The 24453-nt window shown below is 30.2% G+C and overlaps 1 protein-coding gene across 2 annotated transcripts in view; it reads left to right on the forward strand.

Moving 5' to 3' along the window:
* The window catches only part of LOC129983848 (discoidin domain-containing receptor 2-like), a 289666-nt gene that overhangs the window by 259576 nt on the left and 5637 nt on the right, over nt 1-24453 (forward strand). For both annotated transcript variants that reach the window (XM_056093508.1, XM_056093507.1), the window contains exons 8-13: nt 11082-11135; nt 11395-11585; nt 13439-13598; nt 14430-14758; nt 17879-18198; nt 19759-19993. In XM_056093508.1, coding sequence (XP_055949483.1) covers nt 11082-11135; nt 11395-11585; nt 13439-13598; nt 14430-14758; nt 17879-18198; nt 19759-19993 — 1289 coding nt within the window. The remainder of the gene's footprint in view (nt 1-11081; nt 11136-11394; nt 11586-13438; nt 13599-14429; nt 14759-17878; nt 18199-19758; nt 19994-24453) is intronic.

Genomic DNA, 24453 nt, shown 5'->3' on the forward strand with positions numbered 1-24453 from the left:
GGCATACAAAATGTATATTCCTCTCAAAATCTGGAAGAAGTTCTCATATGAGAAGTCTGTCTGTCCTTGTGTATATGAAGATGGTAATTAAAAAAAATGCCAGCAGGCTTGACAGATGAAATAGCATGTAATTTTGTTACCAGAATTCTAGATTTGCATCAAACGTTGTAATCAATCATCGAAGGGTTGACTTAATGGTAATCTGTCTATATGAATTCGTTAATTTATAAAAGCAACAAAATAGAAAAATAAAACTAGGTAGATGGTCTTGACACCAAAATTATAGATGTACGCCAAATTTTGGTGCCAATCAGTCCAAAATGCGTACCCAGCTCTCTTCACTTAGATGGAAGAAACTGCGACGAAACTAAAGTGGAACGCGCTAAGTACTGGATGCATTCTAAAAAGTTGAAATGAAAACACTACCATTAGTTAAGCTAATATTTTATACAATAATTCTAAATTAACCTCGCCATAAAAAAAAGCTGCTTTTACATTTACAGCTTTTACAAAAGCTGCTTTTTACATTTACTGATTCATAAAAATTAATCTTTTGATCTGGCTTCAAATTAAAAAAGTATCGTATAATAGTTATTACTATATTCTTTCTTTTTACAGTATTAGTGTGATAAATTCGATTATTGAAATTGCATGTAAGCCCGTTGTATATTTACATAATTTGGATTAAAACATGAAAAAAATCCCCCTTTTTCAATGAAAAAAGTTTAATCCATTTAGCTCGACTGTAAACACATACCAAAAGAAAAAATGAAATTTATGAACTAAGTTTTATTTAAAATTGCTTTGGTATTTACAGGCTAAAACTTATAAAATTAAACTTTTATAAAACCTTTAATTATCTAAACTTTTTATAAATGGAAATAAACGGGTTATAGTCCGAAGTTCTGTAAAAATTATTAGATATCTAAATTATGGTTCGTAATCCTAAACATGTATTTCGGTAGAAACTGAAATCCTTTCTGTTTATAGTTAACTGACAAAGTCACATAAGTTATAACGATTATTAATAATACTCTTTTGAAATTTACTCATTGATTTTTATTGAATCTTACTTATTGAAATCTTAAATCATCTTATTGAAATTTACTCATTCTTTTGTAACATATCCTTCATGTCTTTCAGTTCTTTTTTAATAATAATTGATAAATTTAAATTCTTGGTTTTAAAAATAAGAAAAGAAAATTCATTTCGATTTCTTCCTTATTTTTTCAAACAATTTGTGCTTCTACTTTATTTCAGAAATCACTTTGATATGAATCCCATAATAACTGTCAAAAGCCCCATCATATTTAGGCACTGATATATTTTACATGAATACGAAACATTGAATTTTCATTTCAACAGTAGAAAATTCCCAACGAAATGCCATAAGAACTTCATATTCCCTTCATGAAAATAGCTCCAGTTTCCTTCAATAACTCAACATATGAGGATTTAGATTGTCAATGTTCATATCGAATAGTTGCTTCACACTCTTATACCATGTCGGAACAATATTTCATCATTAAATACAAGAGTGAAAAGCACGTCTTTTTGAAGATCCCTTTAAAGTCGAGAAATAAATCATTTCGGAAATCATTGTGCCAGCAGCTCATATGATTTTTTCTTTCTTTTTTCTGTTATTATTATGATTTCGTTCGTCGCTGTCAAATCGAAGCAATACCCGTCAGGAGAAGTTAAAGGCACAGTTATGTTTTGCTGCAGATTTACTTGGTGACTTTCAACCCCATCTGCTGATAGATGTCGTCTGGTGTTATGATGTTTCATAAACGGTGGGGATTATTTCAGCTGTTTCCTTTTCGTTTCGAACTTTGGAATGTCTGTTTTGATATGCTATATTGTATTTCGTGGATTTTATTGCTTGTTTGTTTTTTGTCGATTTCTTTTGATAGTTGATTTTCAAAAACGCTTTAAGAGTTTTACTTTTTAGAAGATGGCTGCTCAATTCAAGCGAAATCATTTTAATGGATTAATTACTATTAAAATGATATTTTGGTACGAATTAATTATACTTAACAATTTTATTTCTGATTGGAAGTGATTTTTCAGGAACCTTTGGTTTATTATTTATTCAATTTTTAAAGAGGTGTAGCTTATCAATTAGTGAAGTAAAGTATGTCCCGCAAGTAGTCTTATTTGTGAGGGCTATATGAATCACACATTTCAGGTGCTTGTATATATATAATGACTCATTGTTTCCTTTGCCCCAGTAGGTCCAAACAATATTTTATGTCGTAGCGATACATGTGTAGAGAATCTCAGCCTTGAAAAACTTTACTTTGTTTTTTAGCACGGGATTATTTAACACAAAAACATATTATCACTAATATGTTACATTGAAAATTTAATTTTAAAAAACAGATGTTTGGCCCATTTCACTACGCTGAGTGTTCATTTACGTGAAAATTTATTCGTTTATTGTTTTATGATTTCATGAGGCACATTATTTTATCGTAGAACTAAATATAAGAATAAACAAAAACGTTATAAAATTTCGAAATATTTTAAATAAATTTAATTAAAACAATGAAGATGTTTCATTTTTTTATTAATAATCACTTAATGATTTCTTTCGTATGTTTTCTCCATCTTTATGATTGGTTATATCTTTATGGCCATTTAATTTCTAATATTTTTGAAACTTCGAAAGAATTGAAATCTAGAGGTAAATGGTCGAAGTTCCAAATAAATCCAAACACAGTTCTATATGTTGTATGAATATAAAATGAACAAAGCATTATAATGTATTAAACATGAAAACTGTCTGTTATTTTTCTAAGTATTTTCAAGGAGCGAATGAAACAGTTACTATTACAATGTTCAAACGGTTGCTGGCACCGCTTTCTTTTTTCTGAATTTATTTAATTGATTTAAATTTTTTACTCTCATTATTATCAATTTTTCCATTTATAACGTTAATCACTTTTAGTCGTCAATTAACAGAAAATCATGATTATTTAAAAACTTGAATTTTTGAGCTAACAGTTCTCCCAATTATGCTATTTGAAAAATATAAGAAAAATTATAGTAAAAATCGTATTGTAATTCATCGTGTAAGAGTTTATCAGGATTAAATTTCAGGAAATTTAATAAGTATTCAAATATTATCTGGAGTTTCTTTAAGTATGAAACTGCTCTGGCGAAATTACATTTATATGAGGGAAAATACTCAGACATTTTTAGAAATTAACTAACGAAATTTCAAGAGACGAAACCTTAAATTTTCTATTGGTTTGTGCTTTTTTCATAATCTTTTAGGTATGATTTTCTTTCAGTTTATTATGGTAAAATTTAAACTACTTTGTAACAAGCATCTTTTAGTTAATATAATTTTTTTAATCAAACACGGTTTTTAAAAATGTGTAAATTGTAGCGTTTTGTAATATGTAAATTACAAAAATCTAAATTAAAGGTTTAATTTTGCCATAAGTAAAAAGAATGTCAACAAGTTTAAGCATATGAAATTATACTGTCTAAAAAAAACAAATATGTTTTGAGACAGAAAATGAAAAGGTTTCTTTTCATTCTAAATCCCTATTCGAGTCCCTAAGCACTCTAAAGAAATCCTTTAAAACTGTGAAAATAAGGTAAAAAAAAGATGATTGATTTAAATTTCAAAAAAACGTAATTTTTAAAATTGACTTCAAAGTACTGTTAATGGGAAATGTTCCTTTAAAATATCGATGTGCTTTTATCGGCAATATAAATATTTCAACTGTTCTTAAAAATGTTTTATTTTTTTTAAAAAAAAGGGCATCGTAAAGAAATTAATTAAAATTCAAATAAAAAAAGAAGTCGTCCTTTTCTTGTGTCACCGCAAAAATCAGAACATTATCTCGCAGTGCATACACAGCCATTGATCAATTTAAAACCACCACTAAAAAGAACCCCCATCCACATTACACTTATTATAAAATCAATCACGCCTTGCAATTCGAAGAAAGAGAGGGGGGGCTAAGGGGGTTTCCGATTGTACTCTTCTAAAAAGAAGCAAGCAAATCACACAGTTTTCTTGTCTTCGACTTGCCTCAGTTAAGGAATTTCCCAAAGCTGCTTTAAAAAAAAAAAGGGATTTTTTTTTTCTTTTTGGAACAATCAATAAACAATGTGCGTCTCTTTAAAAAAAATCGGACCTTTTGAATTTTTCTATCCTTTGAAAAAACATGCGGAATAAGAATGAAAAAAAATTTTTTTTGTTAAGTTTTTCTGTGGGGAAAACAAGTGTTCGTATGATGTAGCACCACCTCCGGTACACATTTGCTTTTTTTTAAGTGTGTGTGTGTACCGGAACGTCGTGCCGGACCGGGAACGAACGGAAATCGATCTTTCATTGCGCATTAATAACGGTCGGAGCCAGCTGTGGCCACCGCGGCTCTAGAAACTTTTGTCGAATAACTCCCTCGGGGATCTTTCGCAAAATTCCGTGAAATTAATTTCAGTACTCGGTAAAGTGAGCTCGCAAGTTTACTGATTTATACTTTACATAATGAAAATAATAATCGATATGTTTTCATTATACTGAACAGTTAAAGTATTTAGGTTTTACTCCTGGGAAAAAAGTTTCCAACCATTTTTCATTTAAAGGTCGGAGTGGCCTGATGCAGAATATTGACTTGGCGACCAATCTTGAACTGGTTTGAAACTTGCTTTCACTAAAGATCTATCAAATACGCGGGCTTGTTAATCTGAAATCAAGAATCAACCGTTCTTCCTTTGGTGTGGCAACGGAAATTTTACATAGGGCTTCAATTTCCATTAGTGCAGTTCTCATCAAGCTTCAAAATGGAACGATAACCAGCTAATTGTTTTAAACGAGTATACTCGTCATGGAAACATTACAGCATTTTGCGTTATGACGAGTTTATCCGTCAGGAGCAATAAGTAGTGGCAATCTGCAGTTTGAATTACAATTTTAGTAAAAACACAAATATATTCGTAGTTTTCAAGATGTTTAAAATATTATGAGGCTAAGTCGAAATCAAGGGAGCAAATAAAAGATTATTATGTGTTGCACCATGCTATGCTCAATACCATTCTCTAGCAGGAAATTAAAATAATAAATTATTTTTTTATGTTTCTTTTCGTTTATATGCGAAAAAAATGTATTTTAGTTTAAGTAAATAAATAAATGTGATTACTGAAATAAAAAAATAAAAGTCATTTCATTACAGCACAATTTCATATTACACATACTCTGTGTTTGACGAATATACCCATCATCGCTCAATTTTTGCGACACAATTTAGATTCGCATTTTTCGAAGAGGTCGAAACAGTTAACTGTTTAACAAATAAAACTAAGCCATTTCAATTTAAAAAGATAGTATTTCTAAATTTCAATTTCAATTCCCCCAAAAGTAATAGAGAAGCAATATCTGCAGCAATGAAGTAAAATCACGTCATGTGATATTCGCCAAATGCGATGCGCTAATTTCAGAAAAATAGCAAACTGCCAATAATTGATGCGCAATATTTATCGTATATTAGATCATCAGAGAGATTAAGACAGATTTTCATATTCAGGAATCCATCGCGTTTTTTTCGTATATATCAGGAGTCGCTTAAATCATTAAAACAGGGGTGATGTGAAAAATGATAAAGAAACTACTTGAATTAGCCATATGAGCATTCAATACACAAGTTTTTAGAATTAAAATAAAATTTACGGTCGAAAACGACAAGCAAAAGAACATCTCACTACCTGGAAATCCAATTCAAGATTTAACAAAGAATTAAGAAAATGCACTCATTTTTATGCGCAGCCCCTCTTTGTGAAGTAAAATCGTCCATATCAGGAGACTTGTTATGGGATCCTGAATCCTCAGGAAACGAATATGTTATATGACATACATCTCTCCGTTACTATGTGGTTATGATGCCAAATTATTTTGAGGAATTCTTTTATAGGAGAAAATATATACTAATGACAGTTATGTCTACTTTTCTTTTTTACTCTTCTATTCCATCTATTCCAATTTCTAGCAAGTTATGTTTAATTATAAAATTAATACATATTTTGATTAAATGTCAGCAAATTTTTGAGAAAATAAAAATTGTATTTATTCATGGGTAATTTTTAAGTACATAATCTCGATTTAAAATAAAATCAAAATGAAACATATTCGACAGTCTATATTTATTGATCAATTTAAATAAATTAAAACCGTAAATGTTTGTTGAGATAAAATAATTCCGAACTCCATTTTTCTCAAACCATTCATCAAACGACTAGAATCAATAAAAATTCGTTAAAAGCCTTTAAATTGATTTGCATAATTAAAGTTTTTAAATTATAAATTGCATCATTAAACTAACAAAAAAATAAATGTAAGTAATGTTTCGTTTAGATATGAGTGACAGTGCTTAACCAAATCAATACATTTTTAAAAGTGTGTATGTTATTTTAACTGAATGTTAGTGGCAACATATGATAACATGAAAATGTAAACTTGAACTTCTTAGGGTAATTAAAAGGCCCATTAAAAAAAATTCATAAAAATTTCTCAAATTTTTTTTAAGATTTTGATGTTAGGAACGCATGTCAAATTTAATTTATCCAACTTATTTCGCTTTTTTGATTAACATGTTCATAGTTCATATACGAATGTATAATGCACAAATCGAAATTCCGTTTTTACTAAAATATTTAAATTTATCAACATCATGAGGTCGCATTATTTGGCCATTATTATATATTCTCTACAATTTTAACTTTAGCTCATGTGTACACAATTTGAACTTTAGGTTAGATGATGCTTAAAGTTTTAACTTCATTGAAATATTTCAAAAGATAATCATTTTTATACTTGACATTCTCATATCTAAAGGGGTATTAATATTTTAATATATACGAAATTTTAATTTTTTTTTAAATTGGGAGAAGTAAAAATATTTCCTTATAATCAATCATTTCCATTACATTAAAACATGTAAAGAATAGAATTAGAAATTTTCACTGTTTTATAAAGTATAAAAAAATAGCATAATTTTTTAAATTTTTAATGGAAAGTAATTTGTAACAGTATAATGATAATTTTTTTCACTAATCAAAGTTCTTGATGTAAAAGAAAATCAGATAAATGGGATTGTTAGCGAAAACCATCGCCATAAATATTTAAAGTACAAAATATTTCAGTTTTAAATCTAATCATTTAATGCTAATTGAGCTATTTATTGGTAAATTTATTTATTATTTATTTATTATTTACTTAATCTTCTTATTTATTTAATCTTTGTTTTCAGTTCATCTTTAATTCCCTGTTAATTAGATGCCTTTTTAGTTCGAAAGACTAGTAAGAATCAGTTGTAGATTTTTTTTAAAAAATTATCGTTTGGTAAATTTTTACACGATAGTCTTTTCTTTTTTCTCTTTCTTTTTTTTTCTTTCTAAATAAAATTGCACAATTTTAATATAACATTGATTTGAATAAAAAAAAATTTCATTTGCAAAATACAAGAATATTTTATTTTCACCCAACATTCGACTAAAAAGGACACACGTTTTTCGAACCTTCGAATAATTTGTTGAATTATGTGTTTAAATTTCACCCACTTCTTCTAAAAATGGAGCACTATTTACATAACCCCCCGTTATTTGAATAAAGTTACTTAAATCCGTTCACCTTAGGGGGAAAAATGGCGCAGAGGGTTGCGTAACAGTAAATGCATTTTCTTCTCTAAGATTTGCGTTTTATTCGAATATTCGATTACGCGGAGAGGGTCCAGCAATATTCAAATTTCGAGCGTCCAGATGTTGATATAGCGTCATTATCTGCTCCCCGATACGAATAAGAAATCGGTTTAATTCGACGTGATATTCATTTTTTTTCCCTTCTTTTTCTGATTTCTTTTCTTAGTGTAGATTGCTCTAATTTGAGCGAGTAAAGCTACTTAAATTGAAACATGTCTTTGTACTTTTAGAGTGTTTGGATTTCTTTTTCTTGGATCTGGAAGTGGGTTCAAAAAGTGGCTTAAAAATTCGAAACGAGGTTTTATTTTTTGTGGTTTTTAAAAGCAAATGACGCGTTTGAGAGGTGATTTGGAACTTCTTAAAAAAATACCGGAATAAATTTTTTCAAATGTATTTTTCGAAAATCATTAATTCACTTTCTGCCGCTAAGTTAGCCTTATTTCTTATAGGTAAATTTAGTAATTGTAGATAATCACTGATTACTTCATTGCAGTCAGCTTTCATAGGGATTTACTTACGAAAAAAATAATAAATAATGATAGATTGATAAAAATGCAACAGTCAGATAATATAGAAATCGCACCAATTTAATTTTGAAATTTATTGCAGATTATATCAGCTGAAAAAGAAAGCGAAAACACTGAATACCATTTAAGTGACAGATCACATGAACATTTATTTATGCTAGTCACAAGATTGTGACATTATGTGCTATGATTACTTTAATTATTTATAAGAATTTTCTGGAGTGTTCCATATTTTCACACAAAATCTTACTTTGAAAGCTTTGAAAAATAAATTTCATGCTACAGCTTAATGCATTGTAAGTACGACGAAATGATCCAATCAAGTGTATTTACAATGCTGGAGCTCCCAAACTTTTAAGCATTGCGATCGGTTTTCTAAAACCGAATCTAAAGCGAAAAAATTTATACAAAGAATTTTTTGAGAGATCAACAACGGACATTCTCTGCATAGCTAGCTTCGTTGACCAAAAAGAAGCTTTTGAAGGGAAAAGGGAAAAATACCCACATTACTATTAAATATTATAAATATTTACTCAAATAACAATAAACGTTTAAAAATTAATGGGTACGCAGATTGATTTGGAACATTCATGAAAAAAGGAGTTTCTGATTAGATGGGCATGGTCTGAGGTACTAATGCAACGAAATGTGATCTTAAGCTAAGCCACAGCTTAGATAAACAAAAGACGCGATTCATGCACCGTGTGCAAAAAGTCAGCTCTTTCAAAAGTCATTTCAACATTGCAAAAACACTTGTTTTATTCCCTCATTTTTTGTTATTCGACACCAGTCGCTTATTTGATTATTGCGTTATTCCTTTGTTGTGTAATTATCATGTGTTTCATAGAGTACACATAATTTTTTTATAAATTAGAGAAAAATGCATATGTATTCAAGATCTTGCTCCACTAAAAATTGATAACTAACACACGAATGGATGTCGACCCATAGTTTGGGCATCCCTGATTTAGTGAATATCCACTATCATATCAAGCCTTCATACTTAGACATTTTTGTAAATATCATCTTTTTTACGTCATCTGAACTTTAAGAAATTTCAAGATGTCAATAAATACCAAGAAGTTATGCAGTGATTTATTTTTACTTTAAAAACCATTTCTGAGTTCTTTCCGTTTTACCTCAAATGGTATAATAAAAGTGTTGAAATTATTTAATTATTTATTCCCTCTAAAGCATACTTCAGAAGTTCTTTGGCACTTATATCGACTAAATACATGCATTTGTTAAATTCTGGCACTGCAAAGTTGTTCTGTTGCTTTAATTTCTTCTCCAAATTGCTTTTACTATTTTTCTTTCCTGACTTTGATGCTGCATATATTTAAAAATTCTCTTCAAGTGTTATGTACAAACAGCAATTAAAAATAGAAAATTTTCTAATAGAAATGCATTATTCAAAGATTCAATTCTGCTTACATTTTAATGAAATGACTTCCTATGTCTTCTTTACTTTTGCAACAAAGAATCCTGTCTAGAGAACAAAACAAATCTAGAAACTTACTATCCATGAATCATTCTTGGAGCCTCCTATCTTTTGCTAATAGAATTCTTTCCCCCTTTCTCCCGTTTCAGAACTCTTCAATAACACATCGAGTCTCAAATAAAACAAAGATCACGTCTCTATGCCCTATTCATACGCTCAAACGATTCTGTGTCTCACTTTACACCCCTTCTTTCTACCTCCCCCTCTCATGTAAATTTGCTCTTAATTCACTGACATAAGGAATAATTGTGAATCAATTAGAGGCAAGGGCGCCACAAATTCAGTGCCGACACTAGACACTTACAACCATAAACCGAAAACTCAGTCGACTCGAAAAATTGTCCCGGACTGTTTAGAAATGCATTAGGTAATGGCGCATGGCCGTATAATTAAACAGTCGTTTTGGCACAGAAAATTTTGGCCGCCACTAATGAGCACTGCTAGCTTAATAAAGACAAGAAATTCATTTTGTAATAGGGAACTGGCAGACAAACAAAGCGTCCTCAAACGCTCATTATTTACAAAAAAAGAGAAAAAAAATATATGCCTGTTCCATCAAAGAATCTTTTTTTTTCTGTGTTTCCAATTTTTTAATTTTTTTTTCTACTTCCCTTCTCTCCGGGTTTAACCCCAATGACTAATTATTTTTGGAATCGTCGTTATTCTGGGGGTTTAGCACATAAGGATGCCATAATAATTGGGAATTATATCCTATTTCTTCAATGAAAAGCATTAATTGGATGACTTTGGGTATAAATATATGCAAGCGTTTTTGTGCATGACGAGTCGTTTAATTAGTAACTTCTGGAAGGAAAAGGAGAAAGAAAATTTATAATTTACAAACAGAAAATGATGTTTTTGGAAAACAATCGAAAATGTGTCGTTGAAATATTTGTGGAAAATACGCTTCCGAGAAGGATCGTTTTCCTTTCTGTATGCGGTTATATGGCTTCATTATTTTAATTTTTTATTTTGACTCGGTGATTAATTTTTATTTATTTCAATTTGAACAGTACAATTGAATTCTATTGATTTGAAATTGGGAACTAGAATTCGAAATTAGTTATTGGATATTCATTTCTTTCTAAACTGAATTTCTTTAGAAGATTACATTAAATAATGCAAATATTTCCTCACAGAAATTCTAACTAAGTAAAAAGTGCATTTAAACACATTGATAAATCATTCAGTAATCTTTGACAATATTAACCGAGTTAAAAGCAGTAAAAGATAAAAAGATGAAGCTCATCAAATGAATATAATTCGCAATTACCATTTTTGAAAATTTCGTTTTTCTGTATTTAGTAATTATTTCTATTATATACTAAACTTATTATTTACAGTCCCTGCTGTTGGTAATTTCACTGAAGAAGATCCACCGGCAGCTCCACCTATCGGTAAGTACAAAACTTTAACTTTACATCAGTTATTTCAAATTGTAAGCTATATCTTTCACTTCATTTTGTTGCGTATAATATTATGTTAAATTATGTAGAAGCATCTAACAAATATAAATTTTTAATTTCCCAAATTTTGATGAATTTCTTTTTTTTTAAAAATATTCGGAAATTGTCGAGGGAAAAAATCAGATCCAGATTTGCGTGCGCGTGTGTGTGTCTTATACAGTTACTAATATAAGTGTTTGTTCCCTTTTAGTGAGTACTGCCATGAGTGAGGACACCTTGACAAATCAATATGTCGGATTGGTGATTGGAGTTCTGGCAGCAGTAATTTTGTTGCTCATCATAGTCATATTCATCATTATTGCCAGAAATAAACGACGAAAACATACAACTCCACACACAATTCTCAAACCAGTGGACAACAGGGTCACAATCAACATGAAGGCAAGTCATTTTTTAAAATTTTTTTATTACTGCTGATAAGATTCGCATAACGCATCAGCAATTGCGTTATGTCTTAAAGGCGAACAAAGGGAGCATAGTTATCCAGGTGCTTTTAGGCAAAACTTTAATGCATTTATATCACTTTTCTTAAAACCAATTCTGGTGAGGAGGCGAAAAAATAAGACCATGTTCTTTATACCACTTGTACTTCTAAGCCACCTATTAATCATTAGAAAAACAGAAAAATATATATTTAATCTAAGTACCACTTATTCTACACCGCTACTTGCACCACTTAAACTGCACCACTATGTTCAAGAATTACTTAGGAATAGTGATGCCAAACTAAATAAAATTAATATATTACTGAATATCGAGGAATTTATAATTATATTAAGGTATTCTATGAAAATAAATTTAAAATATTCGGAAATTTATGTTAATGTATGCTGTATAGTAGTATTCAACTCTGAACTGCTGAATCTGTTCTTTGTATCTCACAAACTCTAGTATTGTTTACCAACGGATTCTAAAACTCTCCGTGCTTTTGATCATTCTTTGGAATGTGTTTAATTCGACAAAGTAAGGATAAGAGGAGATGCTTACGTTTAACAATAAATCGAATTCCGGAAATGCGCTTATCCATCCACGTCTCACCTTTAGTGAGATAGATTCGTCGAAAAGTAGTCGTCTCAGGATACTGAAACGAACAGTAGATCATCTGAATTATAAAACATCTAAATCGTAAAATTCTTACTGCTATAGAATGTGAACGATATTGCCCGCCGGCGTTCTTGCATAGGGGTAGCGCGTCTTCCCCGTGACCTGAGCGTCCCGGGTTCGAGTCCGGATTGGGGCAGGGTTGTTCTTCCATTGTTCTATCTGTGAGATGTGTGAATGTGCCCCCTGTAAAAAGGGGTTGTGCAAGCGAATGCGATGCGTGAGTAGCTAAGACGCACTCTTGGTCCTAGTTGGCGCTACTATAAAACAAGAGACGCTCCCCCTCAGGCTTAAATCAGCTGTCTTCGAACAGCGGGCTTGTCCGTGGCAAGTTCCATACGAAACAACAACAACGATATTATCCTGATATTATCCATCACTAATCGATGTCGAGTGATTCTTCTTGTTCCTCTCCCCTAAAGTTACCGATTAATTCTTAAGATTATCTTAATACATATGACTGATTTGCAGTATCCTGTTTCCAAAAAAGGTTGTTCATTTTATTTCTGGTCTGTAAGCACATATGATTTCTAAATTAAAAATTCTCTGGTCATTAAATTTATAGGCATGGACTCATTTAATGTCTTCTAATTTTCTTTTTGCAGAGAGTTTTGGAAAACTCAATTTATAGTGCAGGGAATACCGATTTGGGAGAAATATTATAACGGATTTCACAGCAATAAACTTCTGGAACGTTGCAGAACTTAACCAGATTGTGATTCAGGCATAGGATTATCATAATTTTAAATGTATAATCTAAAAGTCATTCAAAGATGTTATAATTCAATACAGAAATGACTGACAATCAATCTATAAACTTCTCGGGGGGTTTGTGGATATTTAGTTTAATCAAAATGACAATAGAAAAAATAAAAAAGGTAAAAATTAGATTTTAAAAGAATATCTTGAGAAATAAGATATTGGAGTAGCATTGTTCTGAAAACCACTTTTGTACATTTCGATGAGAAATGAAACATTTTCTTACTTAACTCATGACATTATTTGCTTGCATGTTTAATGTGTGACACATTATTGTTCATAATCCATTGTAATATATAGTTTATTACAATGATAACTAATAATGTACAACATAATATAAGGTTTCTTTACTGACATTTTGTTTATTTTTCTAGGATTTGGGTTTAAGCTATTCCCCGTGCTCTCCTCTCGCTTGCCAGTCCAATAGAGCTATTTATGGTCATCAAGTGATGCTGGACGACTCGGATCCAGATAAGCTGCTGTATCAAGAACCTCAGGATTTTAAAATACCTTATCCTGGAACGTATAGCAACGGTGAGATTCAGATTGAAAAATCTCATCAGTTATGTTTTCATAGATCCAGTTCTGTTGAATTCCAAAAAATATTTTATAATACCTATATTAAAAGAAAATTCTGGCTTTACTCGTTTTAAGAGGATTTAAAAATACATTTTTATTCTAACAAAAATTTTGCCTTCTTTTATATTCCCATTAAATTAACTAGTTGGATTTATATATATATAATATATGCCTTTACAGTGAGGTAATTACTAGGAGCACTGTTATTAAAACTAAATTATATGTATCAGAAGATATTTATTAAATATAGTTCTTTTGTTCATGTTTTTAATAACATGTATTGCCTAAACGGTAAGTTCTCTCTTTAAAATTTGTACCGATTTACTTAACATCTCTTTATACTTTGTAGTCTCATCAGATATGTTTCAAACCTTTTCGGACTTTTGGAAATAGTTGATACCATCAGAATAATATGTTTTAATTTTCATTTCTGTTTTTAATTTGGCTTGACCTAAATAGTAACAGATTTGAATACAATTAAATGATAAATGAATAATTTTAATTTAGATGCAATTAATTAATCTAGAATAAATAATTTTAAACATGAAGTATTTTTAAGAGGTGTTTTTTTTTTAATTTCTGAATTTCCTTTTAGTAAATAATGATTTGAGCCAGAAAGTATTAATTTATTCCCATTCTTTACTACCGATTTCTTGAACGGTCAAAAATCGCGTGCTGACCTTTGCCAAGAAGAATCATTATATTATATCTTAATTACGCATGGTATTTGTGTAGTGTACATGCTCTAATCTTAACTGGATAATTAATTCCATATTTCTTATGCAGAATCCACCACCTCCAGAGAATATGCTGTACCAGACGTCACCAAGAGCAATACGCCTACCCCAGTGGTCCCCTCTCATCCCCCACCGACCCCCCTGAACAAACCCTCATTCCCTCAGACGCTGCCAAAACCCCTGCAGAAGCCCCCGTCCGAGAGGTACTACGCGGCCACCGATGTGGTTAAGATGCCAAACATCCAGGGTGTCAGCGGAAACACAGTGTACGCAGTGCCCAACGTCGATCTCTTGAGCCGTGATGACAGTTCAGTTAGAGAGATACCCCGCCACAGACTGCACTACATTGAGAAACTCGGAGAAGGACAATTTGGAGAAGTAAGTACTGTTCGATCACTTTGCAGTAATGCGACCCATTCTTACTTTTCACCTTTCCTTTACCTTACTTTAAAATATTTGATTTTGCCGACGATGCCATCATTTTATACAATAATAATTGATTTTTTTTACCTAAATAAATTAAATTCAAGCACCTCAAGTTGATTTAAGCATCTTAGCAATGGATTAACTGCTTTACATGCGCAACACCATTTCATCATCAGTCACATCAAATACGCAACACCACTTCATTTTAGTAATCCATTAGGCATATTTAAAAAGAATGTGACATCACTAGTACAATGCCATGTCACATAATTCACATCATCTGTCCTACAGTGCAGATCGCTGGCTGCATGTCATTTCGTTGCATGACACAAGATATCCGTGAGATGAATGCATTAACTACATAATTACAGATCTGTTATTTGGCATTCAGAATGTAAATAAATAGGGTTTTTTTCCACGATTTTGAGAGAATATGAGAACTAGAATTAAATTAAAATGGCGCTATGGTAATGGTAATGTATGGTAGGTCGATTTATTACATTTTAGAGATGAAATATTTTATGGAATATTTTGCGTTTTACGCATAATAAAGGCACTATAGCTATCGACTCAACTATTAGTGAGGGAAAAAAAACAGAATAGTGTTACCAATGATTTAAAAATTCAGTATTTTTAAACTTTATTTGTTAAAAAATCATTCCAGGACGCTTTTTTTCTGAACATAAATACATAAATTTCTTTCAAGTAAAACTAGTGATAATACTAACTAAATTTAAAATCAGTTTCTGCGATTTGGAGATTAAAGAATCTAGAACCTGGAATGAGTTCTGTAGCTTTTTAAGATAAAAATAACTTAAATCTTTAACTATTGCTATAACTATAAATCTTCAATTAACTGGTTCGTCAAATTATGAAGTTTTAAAACTTATAGAGCTTATATTAAGTCAATTATAGACATTGCGATAGAAATTGATTGATAATTTAATACATTTCGATTGTTCTATGTATCCTTAGTTGATTCTATATGAACATACGTTTACAAAACAAACTCAATAAATAGTAGTAAAAACAGCATGATTGTGAGATTAAAAAAATTGAATAGCATGATTTAATCTATTTGACGAAATTCATCATTTTAATTTGAATCGATTTGAAACTATTTAACTATCGTATATATACTACATTATTTTTGTCCTTTCACAGTATTTCAAACATAATGAAAACTTGACTACGTAATACAATAATATTTGTTTATCGATAGTTATTTGTTAGATATACTGCTTGTTTTATAATATATTATATTTTATTTCACAATTCTTAATTTATTTATGCTAAGATTTTAAAAATGATTGATGTGTAATCTCGGTTTATAAATTATTCTAATTTAGTTCTAACGTCCAACTTTGAGTATAGCGTTTCTTCAATGTAGTTCATTATTTTGTTATTTATCCGCCATTTTATTGTGGTATAAGTGGCTATTACGTTATGCTTTATATTACAAATTATTTATACTAACAAAATATAGATATCTCACATGATTCTAACATAATTTACCCTTTATTTTTCTAATTGATTTCAAAGAAATGTCGCATTTTGATGGTTATTATAATGGTTATGTTCTCCAAGCATCCATGGCAATGCGCTAGTATTCATTTTGACTGTCCAATTTAAAATGTCAAGTGTTGAAAGTTTCATAAAATCCTTCGAATGCAATTATAAAGGAATTATGCTCATTAAATCTTTGAATGTATAAAACTTCCAGAGAAAGTTTGATGCAACCCCAATTTTGGATGAAGTTTTAAATCATTAAAAGGCAAACTCTGTTCTTAATAAACGAATTACAATTACAATACATATTTATGTCTCTCGGGAAAGGAGGATCGAAACACAATAGAAATTATGTTGTGTCTAAATTTACTAAATACGAATGAATTTCTCAGATTATTTTGTGTAGTTTCTAACGAATGATATTTTTATATAAACATCTGTGCTTCAAATCTTTTCCTAATTTCCATGAATAAAAAAAATGGTTACCATTTCTGCATTCGTTTTATGATTGAACGTATGTGTTATATTGGATAATGATATAGTATTTTTAATCCTCTGAGGCTGGAACTAACTAAATCTGTTTTGAACAAATTCAAACGAAGAATTTGAATTTTGCTGTTGAAAGCAATGCAGAAAATAGAAAAAAATTTTGGGTTTTATATCCAAATTGCATGTTTAGTGACATTCATGCTACATTTAAAAATTCCTTAGCCTTATATTTGGTCACCGATTATCATATCTTAATCAAGATAAGAATAGGATTATATAGATTTTTTTTTTAATTTTCGGTTTAAAATCAAACAAAATATCCGGGGTTTTTTAATGGAAATATTTAAGTATTCACATTGCCCCTAGAATTTTTCATGGGAATAAGAAAAGGCAAACAATAATGGATATTTTCATAATTTATATTTTTTACATTAAAGAAATCATAGAGCATCTCAGATTCTGGAATATGAAACATAACCAAAGAATCATTTTATTTATTTTGATCTGTAGAATTATTGGTCTTCGTTGTCTTTTGTAAAGGCTAGAAAGCAAATTTGCTTTTGAAATAAGGATTTCTGGCAAGGATTATAGGTATATTATCAAATATTATCAAAGAAAGAAAATTTTGTTAATATTACATCGACTGCAACTTGTAGCATGCTTAAATAGTTTAAGATTACTAGTGTTTATAATTTGTTTTTTGGATAGAGAATTCCTTGAGTGTTCTTTGCATTTATTTTGTAAATATACAAGACTGGTAATTTTATTTTGATTGATTTCGGAACTTTCTACATAAAATTTTACCGTAATTCTTTATGAACTTCTTTGCATATAATTTAATAGCAAGTTAGATTGTGTACCACCTTCAAGCTAAAAATAAACTTATTTTGCCGCAGCATATCCCTTATTATCCCATTTAACCCTAATATATCTCATACTGCATGACTAACTACTGCTAACGTCAATTCGAAACGTGTATTAATCTATGTACCACTTGACCAATTAAAGTGGCGGATAAATCCATTGCATATTCGAAGTCCCCCAAATGACCTTGATGATTTACCTTGCCCCAAGGTCCACCTCTGTGAGGCAGAAGGCATACCCGAGCTCATTGATGTGCCATGCCTCGGAAGTAAGAAACTGGTCGCTGTCAAAACCCTGCGGAAAACAGCTTCTGAGCAAGCCAGGTCAGACTTCTACAAAGAAGTCAAGATACTGTCCAGACTTCGAGACCCCAACATTGTGCATGTATTGGGTGTGTGCACGAAAGACGAACCTCTGTGTATGATTGTGGAATATATGGAAAACGGTGACCTCAACCAGTTTTTGCAGCAACATGTGCCTGAAAACACATTGACCTCACCTTTCAAGCCACCTGCGAGTAAAGTGCTCAGGTAGGTTGCCATGCAGGCAAGCTTGACTGTCACTGCCAACCAGTATACCTTTTGGTCAGTTAAGCAGTATTCAAAATCCCTTTCTACTATAATCTCTCCTAAGTTCCCAATGCGACATTTCTTTGAATCTTTTGAATTTATATTTTTCATATTTCCGAATACTGCCCTTTTAGTGTTAATTTTATCATTTACTTAACGTATTTTTTTTTTCATACATTCAATTTCGAATGTGTTTTATAATATGGATAATTCACTAAAAACTTGATGAGAAAGATATGAGAGAAAATATTTTTCGGATGAAATAAAAAAAAAAAACTAGAATTGAAATATTAACACAATATGACTACCATACATCAGATAATTTTTTTATTATATTGTATAAAAATATCTAAAAATCACTTGAGTTGATGTATTTATAAATATTTTTGTCCGGTTAACTATCCGAACCAACGCCGTTCTTGAAGATATTGCTTATTCGTCAATAAATGTAGGTAAATTTTTGTCTTGTCAATCATCTTGAAAATTCAGCATTAAATAAATATTTTACTAACATTTATGACATCATAGGAGGGATATATTTGTTCGTTTCTTTACACCATTTTAAACTTCGCTGCCAGAATGCCGATGCTATTTGCATTCACGTTGTGGTGCATGGTTTATAGGCTTCGTTTTGTGACGTTCGAGGAAATTGAGCTTTCCATCGATTATAAAATACAATGGATTCTTAGCAATTAAAAAACATGAAATCTGTATATATTCAGCGCCAGGTATGTGAAGTTAAAAATGGATGAAATTTTCATGGAAAGTGAGGAAAACATCCATGTCGAAACGCACAAGGTCACATGTTTCGGTTCATACTAGGATCTAATCATATCTTTTGACTGAAAAGTATTTTATAAATATCATACAGTTCCAATCTTACGCCTAGCGAATGCACCTCTTTCGTCTTATAAACATTTGTTTTGGTCGGTAGGCACATTTACGTTGAAGAAGTGAATTATTTGTTATCATACCAGGAGGCAGAGATTGACATGGAAGGTATCCAACATCTCATTATGATAAATGTTTAAACAGACTTATAAGATTATGTAAAGAGAGATAGATAGAGTAGTATGTAGCATCAAAAAGTAAATGCTTGTTTGAATATTTTTTTCGATTTTATTTCAAAGCAGACTTTAACTAAAAAGAAATCGTAATATAAATAAGTAGAGTAAATTACAATTAAGCATCAGAATTATTTAATGTAGATATCTCAATTTAGACTTATAACTATTAATTTTATTGATCAATGAAAAATAATATCAATAAATAAAACTTCAGTTTTTAATAAAATGTGTTATTTATTATTGCAGCAATTGTTGTATTGAAATTGCTTTGGTTTCTTCAAAATCCAGAAGATAATTCTTTAATTTTTATTGTAATTAGACGAATTTTTCCTCTATTTAGAATCGACTTTAAGATATTAGTTTCAGTTAATGAATAATTGATTTTTTGATTAACTGATTTGCATCTTTTAATTAGGTAAGTTTTTGTACTCAGGTATTTTTCTTCTTTCTGTAGCCATGGCAGCCTGATCTATATGGCAACTCAGATAGCTTCCGGCATGAAATACCTGGAGTCCCTGAATTTTGTGCACCGGGACTTGGCGACTCGAAACTGTCTGGTGGGCAAGGGCTATACGATCAAAATAGCCGACTTCGGCATGAGCCGAGACCTGTACTCGGAAGACTACTACAGAATAGAAGGCCGTGCCATGTTGCCAATTAGGTGGATGGCATGGGAAAGCATTCTTCTGGTAAGTTTCTTTTTTTTTTTCTTTTTCGGATCCTTTTTGATAGTTTAATGGAAAAATGGGTCAGTCACAGCATGTAAATTCCCCATTTAAATCTTTAATGGAAAATGGGTTGTTATACTAACTACATCTTTCAAATAACTTGGTTCAAAATAAAGATTATCTCGTATAAAATGGTTTTTCATCAAGTTTTAGAAACGTCAAGTTCATAATATCTTTTTAAAAACGTTTAATGACACTTTAATTAATCTCGAAATTTTCTTGATAGTTATAAAAAAAGGCTGGATTTTGTTTGTCTTTCATTGCCACGGATAAATTATTTTTAAAAAAATAAGTCTGAATTGAAAAAAGTTAGAAAATGTTCATTTTATATCTAATGAATTCATAAAACTTTTTTTTTCAATTAATTCTAAAATCGATGTTTTAATGTTGGCAGGATATGGAAATATATTTGGAAAAATATCACACTCGTTTTGAGGGGTTTTTTTTTCTTTCGAACATTCTTCTATTTTTCTAATAAAATAAATCTTATCGCCCCATCAAAACAGATCTGCTTCTCTGAAATTCTTCTGAACTCTCTCCACTATACGTGTTTTTGCCTTGAAACCTGGGCTAAAATCTAAGGTAAGAAAGTTCGAATCTAATACGCATCTGTTATAGAAAAAACAACTGATAATTTTCTGTGTTTATTCATAAAAGATTCTCTGTAGAAACTGCAATTTGCCTTCGTTGTTTTTATCGAACATTTCAATGAACTATAAGATTACCAGAGCTTATATTCTTTTATACAATGTTATTTAAATGCTCTTTTCAGCGATTTTCTGTTATGTAATCTTCATATGATGTACCTATTCTATAGAATCGGTGAAAGGACAATAATTTAGAAATAAATCGTTTGCAGTATCAAAGTTTCTAATGCCACATTGAATCTTAGCAACCTTACAAAATCTCATTTTCCAAAAAACAGTTATTCCTTTATCGAATATTTTACATAAAAGGTTTCGAGAAATGAATGCTCTACAAATGCGCTATGCTAGAGATATATTATCTATTTTTCCAGAACTGACAGTCTTCAAAGCAACTGAAATGAGACCAACCATTCGGTTGCCGCACTTTTCATGAAAAGCCGTTTCTTTTGAAAGCATCTTCACAGAAGCCCGTTTTCGCACGTAGTGGCACTCATACTAATTAAAGGCGTATTCCACAACATGCGTTTCTGTTTATTGATCTTTGCGTCACAAAACACGCCGACTGTCCCCGCAGCCTTGTGTGTCATAGATGACTGTATCTGTGACATCTGGGCGTTTCTATCACTGCTCAACGTACTTTTAAGAGGCGTGTGCTTGCATGTTCCATTGATTTCGTGAGTGGATTTTGAATGGTTTTTTGCTTTTGTGAGCCCAAAAGAGCTCTTCCATATCTTCTCGATCAATATCTTTTTTTCTGTCTTTTGTTTTGCTTTATTCTTGAAAAGTTGCAGTTTTAGATACTGTTGCTTTTGCTGTTGTCGTTATCTTGGCTTTATCTATACAGATCGATCGAAATGGCTATGAATATTACAGCGTTTTATCTTAAAAGGCTTGTTTAAAAACTGTAGCCATGTTTTTCCATACGAAACATTCTTTTCATGGTATTTTTTTAACCTTAACTCGATAAATACATGATGTAGTCTTTAAATATGTAGTAATTTCTAAACTGTAAATATTTTCAACCTCAATGAAATATTTTAGTACACTTTATATAATTTCCACATGGTATTAGTATATTATATATATAATATTTTTAGTAAACTGGGTTAAAAAAAATGTGTAACGTACACTTAATATATAAATTTTATATCATTTTTAGAGTTTACTTTTATGTCAAACAATGCTTTCACAAAATTTACATATTTTATCACAAAAAGTACTGGCATATTCTTTCAATTCCTACGATTCGTTCACACTCTCCCTATATATATATATATTTAAATACCTTGTTGAAAATTTCAATCGTTAATAAAATACTTTTTATTCATCCACTCAAGTTCAATTACATTTTTTAAACTTGTAGTGGATGACACTTGATGTTAATACAGTTTTTTCAAATATTAATCCATTAATTATTAAATTTAATTAATTTTTAATACTTTAAATAGAGTTTTAGCAGTTCGTAATGAAAAATTGAAATCAACAGGCAGTAGCTCAATCGGTAAAATGCAAGGATTTCAGTGTTTTTCACGTAAAGATGAAGAACGCGAATTCAATTCTTGCGAAAGTAGGAATTGACTTAAATTTTTTTATATATATTACTTGTTTTTATAACTATCAATTAACTTTAGACCTATTAAATAACTGAATTTTTTTCTTCCTCCTATACGAGGTATACAAAGTGCAGTATTAGATATTTTGATGAATCGCCTTTTTTCAGACCTTCTTGAGTTCTAGACACAATTTTTGAAACTTTGCCTGTCGACTTATTTCTCTGGGAATACGATAACTGAGCTAGAGAATAAAATTTGGCATGTGATTTTTACAACAAATTTGTAGATTTCTGTCAAATTTTGAGCAAAATAGAATTTACAGTAAATCATGATAATTTTTTTACATGATAATGTTAAAAAAAATTAGTGCATAAATTTATTATTTAAAATGTAGATACGTATCGAATTTTGAATTAAATTTCGTTCTTCGAAATTCGTGAAAGGTATGACAATTTGTTGGTCGTACTTTCGCATGCATGTAAATACGATAAATTAAAAACACAAGAATCTACTTGAATGAAATTGTGTGAAAATTTGTAGCTATGCGTCTCAATTTGATTGAAAGCAAAAATGTCTAAGATTGAGACGTTATTTTCTTTACTATATAAGAAACACAAAACACTTATCTGCGTATCGAAAATAGAAATCTCAACAGAAAGTTTACAATCACGTGCCCAAGTTTCACAATTTTACGCGGAAAAGAAAAGAAATGATAGCTTTATTAAAATGAACTCGAAAAAGTTGAGTGCAGATCAATGCCGCTAATTTTAAAAGAGTAGTTAATAATCAGAATAGTTTTCTAAAAGTTGGAATTTTTCTATCATCTGCAAAAGTAGCAAAAAGAAAGTTACGATCTGATTATTATTCATGGTATTTTTTTAACCTTAACTCGATAAATACATGATGTAGTCTTTAAATATGTAGTAATTTCTAAACTGTAAATATTTTCAACCTCAATGAAATATTTTAGTACACTTTATATAATTTCCACATGGTATTAGTATATTATATATATAATATTTTTAGTAAACTGGGTTAAAAAAAATGTGTAACGTACACTTAATATATAAATTTTATATCATTTTTAGAGTTTACTTTTATGTCAAACAATGCTTTCACAAAATTTACATATTTTATCACAAAAAGTACTGGCATATTCTTTCAATTCCTACGATTCGTTCACACTCTCCCTATATATATATATATTTAAATACCTTGTTGAAAATTTCAATCGTTAATAAAATACTTTTTATTCATCCACTCAAGTTCAATTACATTTTTTAAACTTGTAGTGGATGACACTTGATGTTAATACAGTTTTTTCAAATATTAATCCATTAATTATTAAATTTAATTAATTTTTAATACTTTAAATAGAGTTTTAGCAGTTCGTAATGAAAAATTGAAATCAACAGGCAGTAGCTCAATCGGTAAAATGCAAGGATTTCAGTGTTTTTCACGTAAAGATGAAGAACGCGAATTCAATTCTTGCGAAAGTAGGAATTGACTTAAATTTTTTTATATATATTACTTGTTTTTATAACTATCAATTAACTTTAGACCTATTAAATAACTGAATTTTTTTCTTCCTCCTATACGAGGTATACAAAGTGCAGTATTAGATATTTTGATGAATCGCCTTTTTTCAGACCTTCTTGAGTTCTAGACACAATTTTTGAAACTTTGCCTGTCGACTTATTTCTCTGGGAATACGATAACTGAGCTAGAGAATAAAATTTGGCATGTGATTTTTACAACAAATTTGTAGATTTCTGTCAAATTTTGAGCAAAATAGAATTTACAGTAAATCATGATAATTTTTTTACATGATAATGTTAAAAAAAATTAGTGCATAAATTTATTATTTAAAATGTAGATACGTATCGAATTTTGAATTAAATTTCGTTCTTCGAAATTCGTGAAAGGTATGACAATTTGTTGGTCGTACTTTCGCATGCATGTAAATACGATAAATTAAAAACACAAGAATCTACTTGAATGAAATTGTGTGAAAATTTGTAGCTATGCGTCTCAATTTGATTGAAAGCAAAAATGTCTAAGATTGAGACGTTATTTTCTTTACTATATAAGAAACACAAAACACTTATCTGCGTATCGAAAATAGAAATCTCAACAGAAAGTTTACAATCACGTGCCCAAGTTTCACAATTTTACGCGGAAAAGAAAAGAAATGATAGCTTTATTAAAATGAACTCGAAAA

The sequence above is a fragment of the Argiope bruennichi genome, chromosome 9 (assembly GCF_947563725.1).
Source record: "Argiope bruennichi chromosome 9, qqArgBrue1.1, whole genome shotgun sequence".
Taxonomy (NCBI): Eukaryota; Metazoa; Arthropoda; class Arachnida; order Araneae; family Araneidae; genus Argiope; species Argiope bruennichi.